This window comes from Dermacentor andersoni, chromosome 3, assembly GCF_023375885.2.
Source record: "Dermacentor andersoni chromosome 3, qqDerAnde1_hic_scaffold, whole genome shotgun sequence".
Classification (NCBI taxonomy): Eukaryota; Metazoa; Arthropoda; class Arachnida; order Ixodida; family Ixodidae; genus Dermacentor; species Dermacentor andersoni.
In genome coordinates this window covers 233,521,601-233,546,051 of record NC_092816.1, presented here as the reverse complement: position 1 = coordinate 233,546,051, position 24,451 = coordinate 233,521,601, and the positions used below count along the sequence as shown (strand labels likewise).

Below are 24,451 nucleotides of genomic sequence, written 5' to 3'. Positions count from 1 at the left end.
AGTTTGTTGCAATATAAAAATATGCGTAGATCACTGCGATTGCAACACCAGAACTTGATACAAACATGCACACAATAGGGTGCAGACAAATGCTCAGGACAAACTCCAAAATGTTCGCATCCTGATACTTATGAAAGTGAACATGGCTGTCAATGAGAGGGAGAAAGAAAAGTTAATTGTGTTCGTGGAGTAAAAACGCATTGATAAGCTTAGAGATGTAGTCATTGCTTAAGACTTTCGAAATTAATAATTATAGCTTGCTATCGACATTGAAGCAGCCTTTCGACAACAGAAAAAATAATCAGTTTTTCCAGCTCTGAACATTGAATTGCACGAAATGCAAGCAGGCATAAAATTCTTCCAATATAATCTCTTTAGGAATATCTCATTGGAACATACATTTAGACTTTCATTTGCACTTTCTCTGGCTGAGCAATCTAGTTTGAAATGACTGCCGTAAGCATGTCGCAACAATGTTGATCTAATACGGGTTAAATGCATGACTAGCTTAAGAAATCTGAATGATTGCTATAAATTACAGTGTATAAACTGTAATATCTAATAACATTAATAATATAACAATAATATTTATTTCCACAAAACAGGCTAACCGTGAGCGGCGTGCGAGGCTGAGCAGAAAGCTGAAAAACTCTACAGCAAGTGCGCCTGCCGTGGGCCTACGATCCTGCGTTATGGATAGCGCGTATTGATATGGTCTTCTTGTTAGAAGCTCCGAGTATACTACCCGCGCGAGACAAAGGACAACAAAGGGGACGAGAAGCGTGTCTCTTAGAATGCTATGTTACAATTTACAGGTTTCTACAAAAGTCACGTTAACTGTCCAAAACATTTGATGCGTTGGCTTTTGCGCCTTTAGAAATTATAAGAGAGAACTCCCGTGTATATATATATATATATATATACCAGAAAGAAAGCAGTTCTGGGTCCGGGTAAATATTCACAGTGAAGCAGACGCACGTATGAAGCGGTTTATTGACGTTTCGGCTGGGGTCCGGCCTTCATCAGAATGAGATGAATCAAATGAAGGCCGGACCCCGGCCGAAACGTCAATAAACCGCTTCATACGCGCGTCCGCTTCACTGTGTATTATATATATATATATATATATATATATATATATATATATATATATATATATATATATATATATTCAAAGCGCACGGACGGCGATGGACGAACCAGGGTAGCGCTCAGGTTGAATTTCACAACACAATTTTTATTCCACGTCCAGTAATCAGACAGATCATTTGCGGCTTCGTTCAGGGGATCACGCGGGCTTTCGGTTTGGTGGTTCTTGTTGCTTTTGGCGCAAGAATATGGCTAGGAGCAGGCACCGCATATGCGCAATCACGAGCAATATACACACATCATTTTTCCAGAAGCTGACGCCGAGCGCGGGTAGCACGAGGATCTAATCGGGCTATCACGACGACTTCGTGGAAGCCACATTCCGAATACTGCAAATGCGGTGAGGGTAGCTATATGAAATTGTCGATAGGTCATCTTGTAGATTGTTGTAGCGCAGGCAGACCGAAACGGTCATAGAAGGCAGATGAGACAACACACAACGCTAAACCACATGCGAACTGCTGTTTACGCGCGCCATGTCGCACTGAACTTTAGAAACCACCGTCGCACACTCCAAAACAAATCTTAACACGTTTTTTAAATTACTAAACGTGCATATTATTTGCTCCTATAGCAAGAACAGTCAATAATGTTATAATGTAAACGTTTTCTTCATTACAATAAAAAAATGATGCAGCGTGTGCCACGAAACCTGGAATTAAGCAACCCTGGGCGTCGCACATGTCGCGTTGTTGAAATCGCAATCATGTGAAATGGGCTCTCTAAAAATCGCATTGCGACGCGTGCGACTGCACTAATTTTCATCGTTCCCGTCGCAGCTTATGAAACAGCCTTTACTGTCGCCACCGTGATGTACCGTATAAAGTCCAAGGGCTATAACAGCATCGCAAAGCGTGCGAGCGGAGCCGAAGATCGCGGATTAATCTCGCCCGCACGAAAAGGAAGAGCGGTGCTTGCCGTCTACTTTCGCGCACGAGGCACCTATCGTTGCGAGGCGGCATTCTGCGCCGCCGTCCACTGCGTCTGTGGCGGCGCGGCCGTATCGCGATCTGCGTGCGTCGACCTTGGTGCGCGCTGTGTGCTCAGCTTGCGTTGCAGCGAAATTCGCTTGCTGCTGCCGCCGCGCCAGCGTTTCGACAGCGAGTGTCCGCGGTCATCGATGTGTTTGCTGTGCGAGCTGACACAATGTTTGTTAATTTAGTTAGCAAGCGAATGTTTTACAAGTTGATACGGCCTATATAAGTGCTCCCTTACTTCCTATGGCTGTCTGTAAATTTGCTATAGCAATCGATGCTTGGCGTTTCTGGCGAAACTGCGATGTTTCTTTTTTTTTTGCCTACCTTAAGAGCCGCAGTGATCCCAGCTCCCATGGAGGTTCTTCCACCGACGGAAACAGGCAACGCGGTCTCCTTCAATCTCCTCCGTACGGTGTCGTTAAGCTTCGCCAAGGGTTCAAGGATCAGTGCCTTCTGGCTGAAGACTACCATTGACAGCTCCAAGGAATGATCGGGAGCACCGTCCTCCAGGAATCGGCATACGGATCGCCTCAGTTGTGCCAAGCGGTCACCCTGCTGTGGTCACAGAAGCAGTAAACAAGGTTGTCTTAGGATTCAAGGTCTAACACGAAATTGTATAGTGTACGATCACGATATTGGGGGTGCGTTCAACTGATGTGAGACTGACCATCATCTCAAGCACTATTTATTCGATAAAATATATTTTTTGCAAGGTCAGCAATATGAATCAGCATTTATTTTCGCCAGAGACTTCTGCTTGTAGAATAATTTATAGCTACACCTGAATTTGCACAATACTGTCAAAATTGTTGGCACTCGGCGTTTGTGTGTACGACAACATGTCCACTCAGTTTGAAAACGCTGCGTGGAATTTGTAGAGAGCAACGACACAACATTAGAATGGCAGCTCAGCCGCCAGAGCGCGCGGCTGCTGATTTCTTACTACTACTGCGCGGAGCAGTCATTTTTTCGGTCTTGCAAGACAGCCACCAGGACGAGTCAGCCGCCAGCGGTAGCCATTTGGCTGCCTCTGCAAGTTCACTGGCACCGCCGAATTCTTGCATGTTAGGTGAACCATTTGGTAAAACCATTTAGTCAGGTGAAAAATTATTACCAATTATAACGATATATCAAATTTGATTAGTACTCCTTTAGAAACACTGCAGACGAGTTACAACAAATGATTGAGGACCTTAACAGAGAGAGTGTAAGAGTGGGCCTGAAGAATAATATGTAGAAGACAAAGATAATGATGAATAACCGGACAAGGGAACAAGAATTCAGGATCGCCAGTCAGGCTCTAGAGTCTGTGAAGGAGCACGTTTACCTAGGTCAACTAATCATAGGGAACTCTGACCACGACAAGGAAATTCACAGAAGAGTAAAAATGGGTTGGTTCACATACGGCAGACATCGTGAGCTCCTGACTGGAAGTTTACCGTTACCATTGAAAAGGAAGGTATACAATCAGTGCATTTTACCGGTGCTGACATATGGGGCCGAGACTTGAAGACTGACAAAGTAACTTGAGGAAAAATTAAGGACTGCGCAAAGAGCGATGGAACGAAGAATGCTAGGCATAACTTTAAGTGACAGAAAGACAGCGGTATGAGTCAGGGTATAGACGACATTCTAATTGACATGAAGAGAAAAAAATGGCGCTGGGCAAGTCATGTAATGCATAGAGTATATAACCGTTCGACAATTATGGTGATAAAATTGGTACCGAGTCAAGGGAAGCGCAGTAGAGGACCACAGAAGACTACATGGTGCGACGAAATTTGGAAATTTGCGGGTGCTAGTTGGAATCGGCTGGCGCAGGACAGGGGTAATTGGAGATCGCGGGGAGAGGCCTTCGTCCTGCAGTGGACATAAAATAGGCTGACGATGATGATGATGATTAAGGGAGTCGCAAAGTATTCGAGTTGTCGATTAACGACAAGCCGACACAGCTAAAGGCTATGCGGTAATTTGACGATATTCAGTTTGGACTCGTTGGAGCATTATGCGGGAACACGGGATCGCATCCGCCTGCATTACGGCATATCGTTATTCTTTACTTTTATGTGTGAAATGCCTCCAAGTGATTTTTATGACGTCCATTTTCACCAACAGGAATGGATGACGTTACGGCCATTCTTCCTATTACTTCCTCCTGCAGCTCTACTTTGGCGTCACTGTTTTAACAGGAAGGAGGAGGAGGGGTGCTGCTTGTTGCAGGCCAACCTAGACTTGTAAATATTGGCGGAAATGGCTCCACCTGGACGCCCCCTGTCAAACGCGATCCGGTATGAAACATTACACAGTCAGCTAACAACAACAGGTGTCAAAAACAAGTTACCACGGAGCTGAATACGCTGTGCGTTTTCCAAATCTCGACGGTCCACACGGCTCACCATTGACTTTCAAACCCTATATAATGCAGGAACTTGAGGAGGAGCCCAAGCAACTCTCTTTTAAATATCCAACGTCATCGCGGGAACAAATTATCACTTGCATTTGAGTGTGGTGCCCTCTTGCACTTCAGTTCATCTATACTCTATCGCACACGTACCTTGCGCTCTGCCGAAGGTACGACGTGTACAAAACAATATCATCGCGCAGCGTAATATAGCTCTGGGCTTAACTGCCTGCTTATTGACGGGACAACATTTCCCGCTCTTTGCGCATGCACTTCGTATAGGGCAGGAGAACTGGGGCCGTATAACGTGAAGCTATTCCAATATGTTTTTATTCCAATCTCCTGACGTCAAATTTGCGTAACCGCGACGCAAGCATCGGGCGGTCACCCGCAGGGTTGTCTGAACAGACCGATCAAATGCTCCCCTCGTTCATAGGAGGTCACTTTTGTTTGCTTGAAAAACGAATAACATCGCCTGCACTGAGCGGCTTGTCTGATCTAATTCGCTCACAAGAGGCGAGAAGCGCGCTCAAGTGGAAAGTGATTCGGTGGGGCCGAGCCACTGCACTGAATATCGATAACCGGATGAAGAGGGTGGTGCGGGCATCTGCGATTGGTCCGCTTTCTCTTACTTAGTTTACGGTGGCTCGTCGACAGTCGCGGCGGCATGCAACGGAAGCTTAAGAATGACGCTTAAACGGATCCTCAGCAAAGAAGAGTTGGCAGAATGAGGTTGTAAACATGCCGAAAGTTCTCGAAAACGTTACACGGCCACTCAAAAAGCTTTATTACACGCAAATAAACCCATGGTCTCCGGCAGGGCCGAGTAGCCAGGGCCGGAGCGATGGGCGGCAGCCATCTTTTATTCCTTTCAGAACGGGGCAGCCTGCGGCTATTCAGAAAAAAAAATCAGTTTTGTTCGGCATATTACTGCATCTTCAACGCGTACGCGTGAATTTGATGCGGTAAGTTTTTGCGGTTTTGTGATGTCGCGTGACAGGCTGGTGAAGTGGGTGCAGCAGGAGAACTTTTTACCAATAGCCGAGGGCTAATGGCAAAAAGGCGTCTAATCAGAAATAACTTATTTTGTTTTGTTTGGTCAAATTATGCATAATCAGTGTGTACACGTCATATCAGATCGCGGTTTTCGCGACGTCGCGTGACAGACAGGTGAAGTGGGGGTGGTCCAAAAAAGTTTTTGACCAATCGCGGTGGGCTGATGTCAGAATTGGAAAGAAAAGATTGGAATAGTTTTACGTTATAGCGCCCCTGTGTCGTTTACTGCCTGTAACCGTAATAGCTACCCTAACTGCGATTGCGCAACAACACACCACCCGATTAAATCGCAATTTACACTTGCTATTGCCTCTCTGCTGTGACAGCAGTCATCGCTTTCTCTAATCGCACGCTGAGAGCAAAGCATCAGGTATGCATTTTGTCGTTATTATTCAGATCACATGTTTAATTCGGCACTGTTAGGACTATAGAGGTGATGGCGAGCCCTAAAAATGATTTCATTTCCAGTTAGCAGATGGGGCCGCAGCATTAGGCACAGGTCACAAATTGACGATGCTGTGCACTATTGAGACCTATTTTATCACTTCATCGTTAATTTACTGCTCCGCTCTAGTATTGTACGTGATGAAGGTGGCGAGCAAACACCAAATAGACTTGATGAAAAGAGCGCTACGAAGACGAGGACTAAAAGAACAACATGTACGATGGACAAGGCGCTAAGTATGCAAAACCAACTCGCCCTATCAAGCTTCTGCTGCACCAAATAGACGCCGAGCTATGATGCGGCATTTATACTGGCCTTCGCCATGCTGGCCAATCGGGCTGCAAGGAACCGCAGATAAAGGGGGCCCTGCTGTCGCATTCAAGAAAACCCATCTTATGGTTACAACGCCAAAACATTTGTTGTGCCAGTCCACCAACCGTACCGGATGGCACAGTAGACTCTGAGCAGATGACGTGGTACGGATGAAAATATCTTGAGGGGTGTTAGGTCATCCCACTGGCTAAAATGTCCTGTAGCCTCCACAGTGCTGCAATGAACTACTGAGATAGAATATATTATCTCACGTTGTGGCTCTACTTGAACACCCTTTAGTAAGTAATGTTTAATTTCACCAAGATATTGTCACTTGGTAGGGACGGTTAAGAAGGCAGCAAAACTGTGCTTAACGAAACGAGCGTTTTATTGGGCGAACTTGTGCCCTCAAAAACAGGCTACACTCAAAGAACAACGGCAGCGGCGAACACACTCGGCGATCGTCGAGAATCTGATCAGCGGGTCAAGCGCGTCGGCTTTTATAGATGAGTCGTCGAACGTTCCAGAGTAACCACTGAGAGCCGCGTGTCTTCCACAAAGTTCTACACCATTCGAGTCGCGCATACATGCAATCAGAATACGCAAGTTGCGGTGAAAGACAGTGGACGGAACCATCGATAACATTCCAGAAACTTCTTTCACATGCAGGCGCGTCCTGCGCTGTGCGATAACATTTGTTAGGCGGTGAGAAGTGGTCACCCAATAGAGATAAAGAAGTACACGTGTCAATATCAACAATGCACACAAGTCGATGATGCACCAAGTATTGTCTTGCCCTGCCAAGCACGAGTTTGTGCTGACCCTGTGTGGATGGGATATACCATGTTTGCGCTGACCATGTACGGACGCTGACCTCATACAGACGCATCAGATCTGTGCCATATTCACACAAGGCTGATGTGGTGGAGACCACAACGAACAGAAGTGGCTTAAAATGGCCTTCTTCGTGTCTCTTTTTACATACCGGAGAGTGTCCTTCGTTTACTTCAACGGCAGCGCTCGGCGTACTAGACTTCCAATGACCTCGTTGCTTGCTACGCCGATATGGGAAGGTACCCGCTGGAAAACAATGGTAAATCCGACTTGTGTAATTCTTTAACAGCATGTTAGCCACTCTGAACGCGCTTGTTAATGTGAAATCCTATTTAATTGGAGAAAGCCAGTATAGAAGCAATTTGCATTCTTACGATACTTCGCGCAATTAAAGGGGTCTAACTTTCGGCCTATCTATGTCTCTAAGAATCGGGCGGATGTGCTGATAGAACCGGGCTCAATCGTCAGGCCAACTTGGATCACTAGGTATGCGACATTGTGTATGTGCCAGTCATGGGTTAACACGTTTCGGCAACTTGTGTTACTACGTACGTGCCGCTCTTCAATGTAGAGTGCGATGTTGGGCTAGCTGGCTCATGCTGGAAATGCTGGTTGTGGCGCAACAAAACGAAGTGCAAAGAAGAAGGGAGAGAAAGAACGCCAACTGGAAACTGAATGTATTGCATAGAGACACGCATATATTATACAGATAAGATTAGCATGCGCAGAACCATCCAATGCACTACACGTGTAAAAAAAAAATAATAAACCGTTATCTCTGTGCAAATCGACAAGACATTCCATCAAGACCAAATTTGCAAATAACCATGGTGAATCTAAAGATTACCCGCCGTGGTTGCTTAGTGGCTATGGTGCTGGGCTGCTAAGCACGAAGTCGCGGGATGGAAACCTGCCACGGCGGCCGCATTTCTACGGGCCCTCTGCTAACGCCTTTCAACCTCTGGCGCAGCATTTCTGACACACTCATAAGGACCGAAGTAGGGAAGCAGCTGCAACCAGTCGCGATTCCTGCACGTGAAAGTTCTCTTCCATCGTATGTTCACAGGACTTCATGAGTGCAGACGGAAGACGCATCGTCATTTTGCGCTCGGAGACTATATTGACAGCAAACATGTCCCTCATGTTTGCCCGGCCCAGTTGTAATGGGCATGTGCAACTCGGCCTGGGGCGCCCTACGGTGTTTCTCTCGAACTCGGACCACTGGGTAGGTGCGGCTCTTCAATGGTCAAGAAAAATTAATTTAATTTCGGTGCTGGGCGGAGCCGAACTGGCTTCATATGTATTTAGATAATCTTACCACGCGTCACGTGGGGACGTCGCTGCGGTAGATGGCGCAACGTGTCCATAGGGAAGCTCTAAACAGGAGTTTGTCAGCATACGCCTCACACATGACACGTGTGCGTGGTAGCAGCACGGAGTATTAATAATACATTGCTTCAAAGCTCATCGCATTAATGTCTAAATTCGTGCTGATGGGCTCTGTCGCATTTTTTTATGTTCAGCCAGAACGAAGCTTATAAAATTTCCAGTTTCATTAGGCGACCCCTCTCAAGCACATAAAAGGGTATGCACTAACTGCGAAGTCACTCCTTACACGAAACTAGTATTTCATTCCTTTATATTCGGTAGGACAAAGGTATGCTTGCTTTAACGTATCCTTTGGCGCAATACTTCGCTAGAGGATTTGCGGTGCTGAAAGAACCCACTAGCGCTTAAAGATGAATTAAGCGTACCAGGTGTTTCCGCGAAGACAGCAATATTTCTTAATTTTTCTGTCCGCGATTCCACAATTCTAGTGCTTGGGGTGGTCTACGCCAAAAGGCCACCATAACTTGCACGAAAAATTGAAATTCAAATCTTATAATGAATAAAATTCCATTGAATACATTGTTTTACTAATTGCCTTACGGTACATATTATAATTTGCAAATCATCGTAGCGGTTAGCCTGCAAGGAATACCTACTTGAAAAGAATTTGGTGTATATGACATGATTTTCATGATATCCATTTTGTGCCACCGTTTATACCTTGAAGCACGAAAGTAATAGGATGGCCAATGAATTTCTTTGTTAAGTTCGAAAATTTTTATTGAATCCGGAAATGATTCCATCCAATCCACCTTGTGATATCTCTGGCTACGATTCGTAAATTGCAATTTAGGCCGTAAAGTACCTAACAATTTTTTTGCTGACTGGCTAATTAGGCATTTACATTTATAATGCAAATAATGTCCACTTCTTGAGCAGTACAGCTCAAGCTTCTATCATGCTTCCATCACACGAGTTTCTAAAAATTGCATAATGTCTTCGAAGGAACACCTAGTACATAATCTAATGTGATTAGCATGCATTATTAGGGAACTTTACTCACGTTTAGAGATTACCTCCCTGGCAATCGGACTGACTGGCCCTCTAACCGTTTTCCAGCCAACTTGAGTCACTGCGTGGTCGCTGGTATAATGGGTACAGCGTCAAGCCACTTGCTATGCCGCGGGAACAGGCTTACCGTCGGACCAGCGTGGGCTGCTCGGCATGTGCGCCACTGGGTACGTGGCGCTTTTCAATAGACCTCCTTTGCCACAAGTGGGCCACAGGTATGTGGGCGCAATTCAATGAACCCCTTGGACGGCAACTTTTACCAGTTTGTATGTGCCGCCGTTATCGGCCCCTCTTCAATGACAAAAAAAATGCTGTATATTTTCTGTGATGCTGAGGGAATTCCAACCCGCGACATGCAAAGTGTATTTTTCTAAAACCATATATAACTTTTATTACTCGCCTCAAGAAGGGAGCCGCATTGTAGTCTGTGTGCTTGATTACTCGAAGCGTCGGAGACTACTGGGACGAAAAATTAAAATGACGAATCGACTAGCTTACAAAAATCACCGAACTTTATAAATAATTACTTTACTACACGTACATATCGGAATTTGGGGATTGCAACGGGTGAGTTTGTAAGGCGTATCCTCTTGGAAATAATTATAGAGATGACACGTGTTTCGAGATATACGCCACGAGACTCGAGGTCAAAGTGCAATGTGTTCTACTTACCTTTTTAAGAAACTGCCATTTTATGAATTGAAGCTTAAAAGTAAATGGAACGCCCATGTATGTATTCTCACACATTATAATAATAAATGCATAATGCATAATAAAATGCATAATAAAATACAGTGTTATTTGTAAATCAGTAAATATATTGGTGAATATGGCACAAATTTCAATGCCGCACCCCACTGCTATAATGCTTGGTCAGCAAAAGCAATTTTGAATCCCTTGTCGTTTTAATCACAGAAATATGTAGTGGAAACACGCAGTATGGTGAAAATTTGAAGCTCGAAAAATCCAATACCTGGGTTGCAGCTTCGCAATGCTGCTACCAAACGACGTCTCACGATTTTGTCAAATTGATTATTATTCATTTATATGGACCCTCCGGGCGCATTTCTCCCGTCGGCGTTGCCATTGGCATCACCGTAAGTTTCTGTTTAAAGTCCAAATGCAATAAAATTGTCGCCACGCGCCATATGCTTATGCGCGAGTGGAAGCGCGCGAGGGGTGAGCCGGCGATCGCGGCTCAATCTCGCGCGGGGAGGAGGCGCCCCGTATTCCGTCGTGCGAGGACGTGGAGGGAAGGTAGCGATGGTCTATTCCAGGCGCCCGCCAGGGCCGCTGTATCTTGAAAGCCATCTACGATGGCCACAGAGCCCGCCCATGCGCTGTGCTTTCGCCGCTTAGTTCGCGCTGATGCCAAACGCTGCACAAAGGTCGATGCACTCGCTGCTGCTGCCTAGCTTCCCCGCTCCTACATTTTCACAGCGAGTTTCCGCGGTCATTGAGTGAGATGTGCTAATGTTTGCGAGTGCGCGCGTGACTCTACTTGTCAGTCTAGTTAGTAGGTCTATGTTCGCAAGTTTATGCGGGCGATAAAACTACTATCCTTTGTTGGCATAGCTGTCCACTACTTTGCTATCGCAATCAATGCTTCGTCTTGAAGGAAAAACCGACTTTTAATGACATCGACAGCAGGCAAAATTTTAAGCTTTTTTATGGCCTGATTCGAAATGTTGCTTTTCTACCGAAATTTTCGCGACCAAAGAAGAGTATGTTATAGATAATCAAAAATGCGAGAAAGCAAAGCTGTGTATTAGCTTAGTACCAGTATCCTCAGTATCCACTGTGTTTATTCTTATTGTCTCATGTGAGGCTACTTGAATATTGATACTTACTGCCATGCTTGCAGAAACATCCATGACAAGCACCAGACGTCCGGGTCGGGAACCAGAGCGCACCACTCTAAAGTTGGTTGGCTGCAAAGGCGACGGTCCGCTTAACCTGTGCACGAAGAGGACACGGCGATTGCCACCTGTGCGGATGCCGCACTTCCTAGCTAAAAACCCTAGTCTGGCAAAAACAATCATCTTGGCAAGAGGTCTTTAAGCGCGTATCACCTTCGTGCTGAATCATCAGTCGTAGAGGATAACAGTGCATTGTGATTGGCCAAAGATCTATGTGCATTCACGTATCCTGATCGAATAGGGCAGTGGAGGATCGCAATGGTGCCCTGTTCGCGGGTACATCTGGAGGAATGGCAAAAAAAAAAAAGGATTTCACCGATCTAACGGACACGTTGGAGTCTATTTGAAGCGAAGCATTTATTAAGAGGTTAAAAAAATGTTATAAATGTGCCTATTGTCTTCCTTCTCTTGGCGTAAAAGAAACTAGCGGGCGCATGTGCTCTCGCTCACATGTACTACCCTATGTGAGAAATCTTAGGTTTGCTTTACTAGGATTGAGGATTGGTGGAGTTGGTATTGCATTCTAAAACTGGTACAGCACAACAAATGTTGCGCAGTACCAGTTTTCGGTTTGCTTATTTTTTCTTATTTCATCTCACTTAGTTTAAATATGCAAGCCGCTTCATAGCCGATCATCCGTTGGGTGCATGTCATTGTACTGAAATCACTATAATATCAAAGTGTGGAGGCACATTGTGGCGGATCCTCCTTGTGGGTATGCGTCATATTATGGGAATCATATTCGGCGTCAACACGCGGTGATCATCTTGAAGCTAGTTCGCTGCACCGTATGTACCACTAGCTTCTAGGCCCTCCTCAGACGACCACTCAACCCGACGCACAAAAAACGCACACAACCAACCCCGTCCGCACTATCATTTACAAAGAACAAATTGATGATGACGGTCTCCTCCAAACACAGCAACAGAGATACATTGCTACAGGTCACCGACCGCAGTGCAAAAACTATCCAGACGAGGAAGAAACACACTTGGACGGCGATATTACAGAGACATAAGTGAGGGCGGCCCTACATGGCATAAGACGTAACACGGCGCCCGGAGCAGACAGCATTCACTACGCGCTACTACGAAACCTCGATGATCAGGCCACATGGCAACTCACTGCATACTACAACGACAACTGGAAAAACTGAACGCTTCTGCAATAATGGCGGCACGCCGATATTACCTTAATTCCGAAACCCGGGAAACCATTGTCCCTCCAAAGACACATTTCCCTGATTTCGTGTATCGGCAAACTCTTCGCACATGCATTTCTCATGCGCCTCCAGCCTTATCTCGAAGCGAACCAATTCTTTCCCAATACCTTATTCGGCTATCGACTAGGTCTGTCTGCGCAGGACATACTCCTGCAACTTAAAGAGAATGTTCTGCATTGTCCCAGTACAGCTCAAACAAGAGCAATTCTGGCGTTGGACCTCAAGGGGGCCTTCGACAACCTCTCACATGACCCCATCCTAAACAATCTTGGATCCTCCCGATGTGGAAAACGCATCTATGATTATGTCCGAATCTTTCGATTTGATCGCATGGCCATCATCGGCCTGACTGAAATTCGGTCAGATATCATAAAACTTTTTGTCAGAGGGACTCCCCAGGGTTCGGTCTCTCACCCTCTCTGTTCCACATGGCGATGGCAAAGCTACTACCGCTCTTCAAAAAACTTCCCAACATGCAGCACGCCCTGTGCGCCGATTGAGTAACAATCTAGATGACCACAGTGTTGGCCGGCGCAATTCAACACGTACTACAGGAAGCAGTAAACATAGTACAAGAGTATGCAACAGCCGGAGGACTCACCTGCGCAGCTGAGAAGTCGGAGCTCCTACTTGTATTGAAAAAATGCAACAAGGCTGATATTCTACCAACCATCATATTGTATCTCAATGGCAACCTTAGTCCAAGGGTAGACAGACTACGCGCACTAGGCCTTCACATACAATACAAAGGGAAGGCCACACATGCCCTACACATACTCCGCCAAAAAAATCACCCAAGTAACAGACACGATAAAGCGCATTACAAGACGCCGACAAGGACTCCAAGAAAAAGATGTACTCCGAATCATGCAAGCCCTCATAATTAGCAGATTAACCTCCCCACCTCCACTATCGTAACTTCACTCAGACCGAGACGCACTAAAGGCAGCGCGGGGAGTACCCCAAAATGTGTCCACAAAGCACCTACTACGAGTCGGGGTGCACAACCCTATCTGCGAACTAGGCGAAGGTCACCTTGACAGCCAATTTCAACGTCTCCAACGAGCAATGCAAGGGTGCCTTATTCTATGCCGGCTGGGATACGAAACACCAAGAAAACCACAACAAGAAGACCGCACACTTCTTGCGTTTAGCTTCCGAAACAAAATTCACGTGGCCCCACTTCCCCGTAATATGCACCCTGCCCGTCGTAAAGGCCAAACACAGGCAAGTGCACAAGCCCTGGCTCCACTCAATGGCAATGGCACATCGGACACACCGGTCCGATACACCGACGTGGCTCTGTACCCACAGAGACGTGCCCACTGTCATGTCATACTAGATAGAGACATTCTGAGGGCTTCTGCCACGCTAAACACTGTGGAGATGGCAAGAAAGAAGGGGCTGCTGTCGCCTTAGCCATCGTACACGCTTCAACCATAGCGGCACCAGATGGACCCATCGCAGTGGCCACTGATTCACAGACTGCCTGCAGGACTTTGGCACAAGGAATGGTGGCACCCTACAGACACCGCGTCCTTACGTTACTAAACCCCACAACGTTACCCAGGGTGCGTATCATCTGGACTGCTGCGCATGCCTCTCTCCATGGTAATGAACATGGTTATGCGTTAGCCCGAGAGCTCACTAACTGGGCTTCATTGGAAGAGCCGTCCCACCCAGAAGACACATCAGCCGAACCGCTGAACTACACTGAAACTCTAGAACATTACAGAAAACGTAGGAGACACTCCCCCCCCCCCCCCACACACACACATAAGTCCTTTAATTGAGAAGACGCCGTCGCGTAGCGACAGCTTCAAACTAATTTATTTCACGGTGTTTTTATCGTCACCTCTTCCACCCCACACAATATCCCTCATACTGTCCCTACTGTGGCGCAAAGCCTAGAGTATATCATTTCCAACAACCTCCGGGTTACTCCACTATTCCTTGACCTTCCTCCTGGGAGACTGCGCTGACCAGCTTAGACCCGCAAGAGCCGCGACGGCTGATCCGGCGGGCACGTGGTGTGGCGCGAGTCCATGGAGCCCTGAACTAAGGACTCCACCCTACGAGCAAGTTTCGCCAATTCGTAATAAATATTTTCTCTCTCTAGGCCGATCCCCGCCATGGGTATATGCCACAGTGTGAAAATCATCGCCATAATCTGGACGCGGACAAGCTTCTTGACCGATCCTTAAGAGGAAGCTTTAGCTCGGGCCCAACTCCGACGCGGCCTATTCAAATACATGTAAAACGCAAAAACGTTTTTATGAGATAACCCCTGGACCGACTTTAATGAAATTTGTTGCATTTGAAAAGGAAGTTAAATTCTAGTGACTGTTGGAAGCGGAATTTCGATTTAGGGCTCGAATTATCTTAAAACGATTTTCAAATATTTGACCGTTTGAAAAAAATAGAAGCGCGAAGTTTACAAATTCATAGCTCTGCATCAAGAGATGATATCATGGTTCTGTAAACGGCATCCATTAGATCATTCAAAGCGGACAAATTAAATATGTCATTTTACATCTTACGTGAATTTGTTACGTTGGTTACAAGGGTTTTGCAAAAGTTGTATTTTCCTATTATTAAATTTTTTATATTTCAGTTATAAGATATCAATTTTGTCCGCTTTAGATGTACTATTAGATACAATTCACAGAAGTGTATTATCATTTGTCTTTGTTGAGTTACAGAGTTGTAAACTTGATAGTTTCGTTTTCTGAAAATTTTCGATTTTCGCCAATTTTTAATAAAAAATTGACGACCTAACTCGAAAATTCGAAACCAACAGTCACTAGATTTTAAGTTTTTCTTTTAAATGCAACAAACCTCGTGAAATTTGGTGCAGTGGTTGCCGAGAAAAACGAATTCTCCTTTTACATGTATTTAGATAGGAACACCCGAGCTAAAGCTTCCTCTTAATTGACGGTATGTGTCAAAATATGGAAATCAAGATTATTAAGATAGGGTGGTAATCTCAAAAAGATAATTTGCGTTGTCAGTCCATTTGGTTGTTGGGAGAGGACAGCACCTATGTCATGGCCACTGGCATGTGTGCGAACTTGAGTTGGTGGTGATGGAACAAAGTGACCTAATATCACAGGCGTTGTTAGCCAGCGGATGAGGGTGTCGAAGGCGTCGGCTTGTTCATTTTCCCAAAAGAACGCCGCGTCCTTTTTTATAAGGTCAGTCAGTGCCGGGTGATATCCGCAATTTTTTTTAACAAACCGACAAAAATAGGAGCATAGGCCCATGAAGCTGCGCACATCTTCTGCTGAGCAGGGTACAGGAAAGTTCTTCACTGCATGAATCTTATCAAGCTTTTTTGGACACGTACCAACTAGCGCCCCAAGCGGCTCCGGCACGAAGCTAGCGCGTTTTTATTGTAATGAGCGGGTTTTTCGTGAACAAAAGCTACTTGTTGATTATTAACGAAGGCAGGTTACAGACATGTTCTGGATGACAAACCGCACGAGCCAAATGCAGTGATCACTCTCTGGCAAGCAAGAATTTTGTTACCAGAGTGGTTAAAGATTCAGCAATGGAAGCAAATGGGAACGACGAAAATTTGTACGCGATTTTCGAGACAAAATCAGTAGCTGTGATAAACTACGGCGTCTATCGCAAAAGTTGCTGCAGGGTATGTAGTCCGGAGACTTAGCTTTCAATTGATGTCTGTCTCGACTGTCTACACATGGGGTAACACTGCTCCCAAAAGCAATTTTTCACAGACGGTCGTGTAAGTTCACGTGGCATGGTCGCTGTTGTAAAAGATAAGTGTCATGGGGGCGGGTGCCTTGTGTATAATAATTGCGAGAAGTGAAAAACAGTCGTATTTCCTGTGTTCATCAGTCAGTAACCTGCCGCGTGCATCGACAGTGTGATGCCCTTTCGTCGATACGTGGCGTCGGCCCGTATTGGCAGCAACGTGACCTCGAAATATTTTTTGTTTTCTAGGCTTAAACCAAAAATGCCCATTCCTAACTTTAATGCAGCAGCAGCTTCGTCTCCTTCATCTCTAGGCCATTTCCTAAAAAAATCCCTATTTCTGTAAAAGCAAGTCAGTGAAAGCAAATTTGCAATAAAGCTAAGGCGACGACATGCGCGCAGCCACAAGCCCACATGTGCCTTAAAGAAAGTAGCCTGCCAAAGTTACTGTTATGTGTCAGCTAGCGGCGCAAGCAATCTTTACCTTTTTTTTTCATTTCTGCGTCCGTCCTGCCTGCGCATGTGAAGAAAACGAGGAGTGGGAAGGCAGATAAACCGAAAGCGGGGGGGGGGGGGGGGGGGAGGTGGCAGCGTTATGGTTAGCGTGCCCAGTTCCCAAATGCAGAATGCTGCAAATTCGTGGGCTTGAAACCCGATGGTTTGTTTGTGAACACAGTTTTCTGTACTCTATCGCGATGGCGAAGCCCAGAATGAGGCGGCCACCTGACGACAACGGTCGCCATCAGCGTAACGGAATAAGCCGGCGTGCTAAAACCCTAAAACCAAAAATACACTCAGAGGAAATCCAGTATGCTCCTCTCGACAAAAAAAAAACGGCGATGGGGTGTCGTTGAGCGAGGCTGTAGACCAATAATGTCACCCAAAGACCGTACCACGCTCCTATCGCGGTGTCCAGTGGAAATGTACTTTGACAGCATGCCAACTAGCATGTAATTATTACTTCATTAAGATCGTTGCGTTTTTGTGTTGTGTCTACCACGAGCAAGTAGTGTTAGAGATGACACTGGAGAGTAAGCGGAGAGCGAAGTCCGCGAAAAGTACTTGAGGATAGACATATTGAAAGCCAACGCCATGTTGAAGAAAGCATGCGACTTGGTTGCTCAGGTCGCCAGAAAGGCTTGAGTGATAGCATACCGTTGGGCATATTTGGTAACCACAGCGATGGGCACACACTTTGCGGGATTAAACAGAGGAAACTTAGTCCCAAGATCCCCGCCGCCCTGCACTCTCCATCGCAGTGGCCCGGGGCTTGAGTGCCGAGCAATTAGCCGAACTCTTCGCGGATACGTTCGCTCCGCCGTCTGTGTGCCCTGTCACAGCCGCCGTCGAACTTCCGCCACACAACATGGTTGATCGCCTCGCTCCTATGCGCTATTTCCCAACGAGCGCAATTCCGGAGCATGTAGAAGTGCTGTGTTCTGCTGAGTTGACGCTCAGCGAGTTGCGCATCGTCTTGAACAGACGCAAACGCCGCTCCGCTCCCGGTTCCCACGGCGTTACTCATCAAGTCCTGAGGAACATTGACGCAGCTCAGCTTCCGTCACTTCTCGAGGTCTTCAACTCGGTCTTGCGCAGCGGCATCATTCCTGCCGACTGGAAAGAGGTGATCGTCATTCCCATTCACAAGCGCAACAAACCAGCCTCGAACATAAACTCCTATTGCCCAGTATCGCTAACCTCGGTACCCGGCAAAACAATGGAGTCCATGGCTTTTCACCGCCTTGAATGAATTGCCTCCGCCCTAGACGCCTTTGCCCCTGAACAAAGCGGCTTCCGCCGACTGCGCTCGACAGCTGATTGCATCGCGGACGTTGTCGCTACGCTCGAGGACGCGGCAAGCCGCCACGAAGCCGGATACCTGGTGCTGCTCGATGTGGAACGCGCGTTCGACGGCCTCCCGCACGGCACCATCATTCAAGCGCTTCGCGAGCTGCGTATCACCGGCCGCCTACTGGACTATGTCTCGGCCTTTCTTAACGACCGAACGCTCAGAGTGCGCGTGGGTGAGGCGCTAAGCAGCCCCCGTAGCGTGACCTCTGGTGTTCCTCAGGGCAGTGTCCTCAGCCCTTTCCTCTTCAACTTGGCGCTGGCAAGGCTCCCTGATTTCATCCCGAACCTGACAGCCTTCGAAGTCCGTGTGGCGATTTACGCTGATGACATCGCTCTTTTTTGCTTGCGGGCCCACGAACCATGGCTACCAAGTGCGTCAATCACTTCAGTCGGCGATCAACGCCGTGGACGAATATCTCGGCAGCATAGGGCTTCAGCTCTCGGCGTCAAAAACCGAGGCGCTACTAATTCACCCCCGTGCGAGCCGTGCACGCTTCGAAGTGCCAACTCTCTCGGTGCGCGGAAGCCCCCTCCCGTGGCAGAGAAAAGTCTGATACCTCGCCCTCCACATCGACTGCCGCCTCAACTTTAACGCGGCCACCACACAACTCTGCAGGGGCTACAGGAAAGTCGCAGGCGCCGCACCCTCCCTGCTCGCCCGAGGCCGCGGCTGCACACCGCATCTTGCGCTCCGAGTTTACAACTCGATCGCAACGTCGCGAGCGTTCTACGCGCTCCCACTCACCAACGCCAGTGCAGCCAACTGGAAGGCCGTCGACTTCGAGCACCGCACCGCAGTTCGCCAAATGTACGCGCTTTCCCGCTTCTCGCAAGTGGGGGCAACTCTCGCCGAAGCGGGAAATTGGCCGCCCTCACTTCGCGCGCCGAAACAAGCGCTTCACCACATCGAGCGTCTGGAAAGGTCGCCACAGGGTCAGCATCTCGTGCGCCGCCTCCACACCCTCGAGAGCTCGGGCATGGGTCAGCGTGCCACCGAGTTCAGCACTCGCATCGCCTCTTTGCCTCAACTCCTCCCCCTGCCGCCTTCGCCGCACGCCTCCGCGCTCCTCGACGTAAACATCACCGTCCCGGGCGTCAAGAGCAAGCGACAAACAGCACTGTGTGCCATGCAACAGGAGACGGATGCATTGATCTTCGAACATCTACGCGACCGACTCCTAGAGTAAACTGACGGATCCGTGTACAGTGACGGTTCCGCCGCTGCCGCGTGCAAGGCACCGGACATTTCTGCGTCTCGACAGTGCCGCCTTAGTTTTCGTGCCTCGTCGACAGTCGCCGAACTCGCGGCGATTGACCTCGCGGCTGACCTACTTTCTCAGCAGTGCGGTGTCTCGTCTGCCGCGATATTGTCGGACTCGCGTGCGGTTCTGTGCATGCTGAGGAAGGACAATGCCGGTCTTCCGCTTGTGCAGCGCGTGGGATCAAAACTGCGCCATCTCGTAAATCAGGGCTGCGATTTGGCATTGCAGTGGGTCCCCGCGCACATCGGCCTGCCCGAGAACGAAGCGGCCGATGCCCTCGCAAAGCAAGCTCTCTCGACTCGCTTCCCCCTCGCTAGCTCCGTCACCCGTTTCGACGTGGCCAAGACGGCGATACTGCGCATTCTCCGCGCGCAGCACCAGGATTCGCGCGTTTCAGCTGGTACGCCCCCTCGCCTCCTCCCCCGCGCGGGTCACTCCCGCTGGGACCTCTCGTTTCTCCTTCGGCTGCGCGTCGGCTGCTACAACACGGCCGCCAGAATGCACGGACTGCAGGGAAGAGGCAGCCCCGCGTGCTTGGGTTGCGGCGCGGAGGAGACGGTTGAGCACCTTCTGCTCCGCTGCCCGGCCTTCGATGTTGAGCGCACTGCGCTATTTGCATCATACCGTCGTTTGGGACTGCCCTGTGACTCGGAGGGAGCACTTCTCTTTCCGGCAGCCCACCCTTCCATTTTCAAGAAAGTGCTTCCTGCCCTACTTGACTTTTGCTGTGACACGCAGCTGAGAGCGCGGCTGTAAGCCCTGCATTGCTTCTTCACCCTTCTTGCTATTTTTTTCCGCCTTCTTTTCCTTCTCTCCCTGATCTTTTTCTCCCCACTCCCCTTTCCCTGTGCAGTGCAGTTGAGGTGTCCTCCTCTGAGAGACAGTAACGGCACTGCACTTCTCTCTTCCTCTCCTTCAAAAGTCACAACACACACAAACAGAGGAAAGGGGCCCAGTGAGTAGGACGGTCTTTTCGAGCTCTGGCATAGATTGAGAAATGAATGTGGCGATGTATGAAGCCCAAAATAGCATATGCCAATCTAAATGAATCAGCGTGGTCATACTTGCGCGACACGCCATGGTGGCCTGCCACCAGGACATCATGGAGTCGCGGCGATGACAGTTTGCACTGGGCGCTTGAGAATAAAAACGAGCACATCGGAGATGTCCGAGAGGCGTTTCTACGGTACAAGAGCACATCCCTCCTCCAAAAAATTATAAGCACAAAAATAAGCTTGCGAATAGGGGCATCATAAGATCGAGTATTGCGGCGCTTGTTGATCTTGTTCAGGATGACGTTAGCGTTGCAGTGAGTCTTTAGTTCCGAGAAATTAAGTTAAAGTTCGGTTTATTAGCATCACAATGTCGGTTGTAATCAGGCAAAAACTGAAAGCATTTCATTTGAGGGTGCCGGAGTACTCTGTATGGATTACGTACGACAATGATAGCAAGAATACAACATTATTAGAGAATATAATTCGAAAACAAGTTCACTTATATTGCAGTATAGTAAAAAGGAAGTACCTCCACAGCTACACTGTGGAGGTTTTTCTCCACAGCTACAGTGTGGAGGTACTTCTCCACAGCTACACTGTAGCTGTGGAGAGTACGAATAATGAACAGGCTAGAAAAACTGTTTTGTAGGTCTGTAGTAAACCGGACAGATCGTTCGCGCCTTGGCAATAGGATAAGGTTGCTCCTGAAGGCAGAAAGTCTAGTGGGCAATTAAGTCGGCCAGTTGGCTCTCTGCACTTAGAAATCCCGCAAAGGACGTGATGACGCCACAACGACGAACCACTGCAGGCCAGCAAATGAAGACAACTTTTTTTAAAGTGATGCTTCCTTTGCTTCTTTCTTCGACTTTCCCACTGGTGCTGTTGCTGTTTTGCACGCCGTGTCGGAGGAAGGCTCAGAGCGTGCCTATACACGTGGGAAAGAGGAAAGGTTGTTCAAGATGATGACGCCACAACGACGAACCACTGCAGGCCAGCAAATGAAGACAACTTTTTTTAAAGTGATGCTTCCTTTGCTTCTTTCTTCGACTTTCCCACTGGTGCTGTTGCTGTTTTGCACGCCGTGTCGGAGGAAGGCTCAGAGCGTGCCTATACACGTGGGAAAGAGGAAAGGTTGTTCAAGAAACTCGTTTGGACCTTTCGATCGCGTCACATGTGCATGGTGCCATATCGGCCAGCTATTCTGAATTTCGAGCAACCTTATGATTTTACGAATCTTGCTTGAAATTTTACGGAAAGCACTTTATTTGCAAAACAAAACGTCAAAATGTAGTAAAACTACACCCTGGTACCTTGCACCACCGCGAGAGGGCAATACGTATGCGTGATATCATCATCAGCAGCTGCAAGATTGTAGTGACTTCTGTCATCTACTAGGGGTTCACGAATCCATATACAAAGCTCGATAGCGCCACTAGCACCTTCGCAGACCTGTCGCCATGCTGTTGCCTTGGTTGGCGCGGGGGCGCGGGGGCGCGGGTTAGGACTTCTCTCAGCTTCAGTCACTGCAGTGTTGGCCTCGCCTTTTGTGTAAATAGCTGCCGCGTCGGATGTAGTGCGACTCCGGCCTGTAGTGGCTTCGAAATGCGATGGCGGGCTCGAAGCCCCGACCGTACTTCCCAGTGTTTTTGAAATCGTACACGGCAGAATTTCAGTGCTTCGTGCCGTCGAAGAAAGGGAAGAAGTTCGAATTCTGCACCACGTGTGCCCGTGATATGAACCTCTCGCATGGCGGCAAGTCTGATAATCAAGATCCACATTGCTTCGAAAGAGCATCAGGGATACGTGCGAGCCGCGGACAGCCAGCCAAGCTTCTGTGTGATTCGTGCAGAATGCCTCTTCATGGCATCTTTAGTTGAACACAGCATCCCGCTGAGTGTGAGTGATCATACCGCAACGCTTTTCCGGGAAATGTTCTCCAAGTGCGAAGAAGCAAAACGCTAGCCTGTGGACGAACAAAGACGACCTCAATTGTTCTGAAAATAGCCGCCAACGTGGATACTCCTTTGCTGGATGCCCTCAGACAGCAAGTATTTTCGATCACTCTGTATGGCAGTAACAATAGGGATACGCAGCTTTGCCCTATTGTTGCGACATATTTCGTTAAAGAAACGAGTCGAAAGCCGCCTTCGTTGCCACTGGACATTTCAAGGGGAAGCAACGGGTTACAAGATAGCAAATCTGGTTCTGTACGAGATGATGTCTCAGAATTTGCCTGTTGGTAACCTGCTGGCTATCTGTTCGGACAATGACAATCTCATGATCGGCAAGAAAAACAGTGTTCCTACTGTATTGAGAGAGGCTCAACCAGGTTTGGTAGGGCTTGGTTGCTCGTGCTATCTCATCAATTTGGCCGCCCAAAAATGAGCTTCATGTCTTCCTGTAAAGGTTGATGAGGCTTTGGTTGACACTTTTTTTACCAAGTAAAAAGCTCAAGACAGAAAGGTCAAAAGCGTGGCAGTTTGGGCGAGTTGGTATGTCATGACTGTTTTAGGCTTGTAGCGCAGCTCAGAAAGAGCAAAAAAGGAAGGAGGTAGGGGTAATCAAAGGGTAATCACTCTGTTTTCCGTTCCCTTTGATTACCCCTACCTCCTTCTTTTTTTGCTCTTCCTGAGCTGCGCTACAAGCCTAAAACAGTCAAGAAGAAAGATCGACTTAAACAGTTCCAAAAGATGCATGACGCCGAGGTCATAAAGATGTTGAAGCATTCGCCAACACGTTGGCTGTCGTTGGGAATGTGCTTGAAGAGGCTGCTCGACCAATCAATAGAAACCACAACTAAGTTTTTTTTTAAATGTAAAACAAAGCAGTGCAACAAGCACAGCTTGTTTTTGGAGTCATACTAAATTCCGAAGACTTCCTCACGAACCCCCAAGAACCCTGCACTGAACCCAAAGTCTACTACACATCTTCAAAAGACTACTGCAGGCCTCGGGAAAAAAGCACCGACGGCGATGAACTCTCGCTACAGAAGAAAGGAGCTCATTCTGCACCTAAAGCAAAAAAAAAAAAAAAAAATGACACTTCAAACCAAGGATTCTGGGGAAGCCAGGCTCGTGATCCGTGAGGAGCGCCTGTCTTATTTTTTGTCATGGGAGCTAAACAGGGCATGCTGTCTTTTTCTCCAAAAGGTTATACCGCTTTTTGAGAAGGCAAACTGCGTTCTTCAGGCACAGGCTCCTCAAATTCACCTACTAAGGGGTCTCTTGAACCGCCTTTACGAGGATCTCCTGACTAGATTTGTGCGCCCAGGTGTTGTCAAGGCATGTCATTCATTGATGGAAGTTGACTATGGGGCTGCAGAGAACCAGAAAGGCGATGAAGACATAGTCATTGGCAGCACAGCCTACTCTGTGGTTGAGACACTGAGCAGTATTGAGAGCGAGCAGTACTTCTCTGCTGTACGTCTGTACCTCACTGCAGCATGCGATTACATGCGCCACAAATTCCCGCTAGAAGACCTCACTCTCAAATGGCTGAAGTAGCTCAAGTACAAGCTCTGGAAACTGCTTCATTTAACAGCGTATGTCACTTTATTATGATGTTCCCTGGTTTGCTACCCCACATGAAAGGCGAATAAAAAGAAGCAATCGACGCACTTGAACTAGAGTTTATCATCTTCCAAGCATATCAGGTTCCAGCCGATATATTGAATGAGCCAAGGTGCGACGTGCTGTGGTCGCAATTAGTAAGCGTTCCAAGTGTCGACGGATCGCTCAGGTTCCACATAATTTCAATGGTTATGCTGGGTATTCTCTCCGTTCTCGACAGCAATGCTGAAAGTGATAGAATATTCAGCACTGTGAACAAAACTGCAACGGGGTTTTGCTCTTCTGTGTTTGAGAAAACACTTGAAAGTCTAGTGATTGTCAAGTGGCACCAGAATGGTACTT

General features: G+C 47.6%; 1 protein-coding gene across 1 annotated transcript in view; it reads right to left on the bottom strand.

Annotated features, from left to right (window-relative positions):
- LOC126535878 (calcium-activated chloride channel regulator 2-like) overlaps nucleotides 1-24,451 on the bottom strand; it is a 252,859-nt gene that overhangs the window by 112,435 nt on the left and 115,973 nt on the right. The window contains exons 6-7 of the mRNA XM_072287019.1: nucleotides 11,425-11,530; nucleotides 2,451-2,681 (exon numbers count right to left, since the gene is read on the bottom strand). Coding sequence (XP_072143120.1) covers nucleotides 2,451-2,681; nucleotides 11,425-11,530 — 337 coding nt within the window. The remainder of the gene's footprint in view (nucleotides 1-2,450; nucleotides 2,682-11,424; nucleotides 11,531-24,451) is intronic.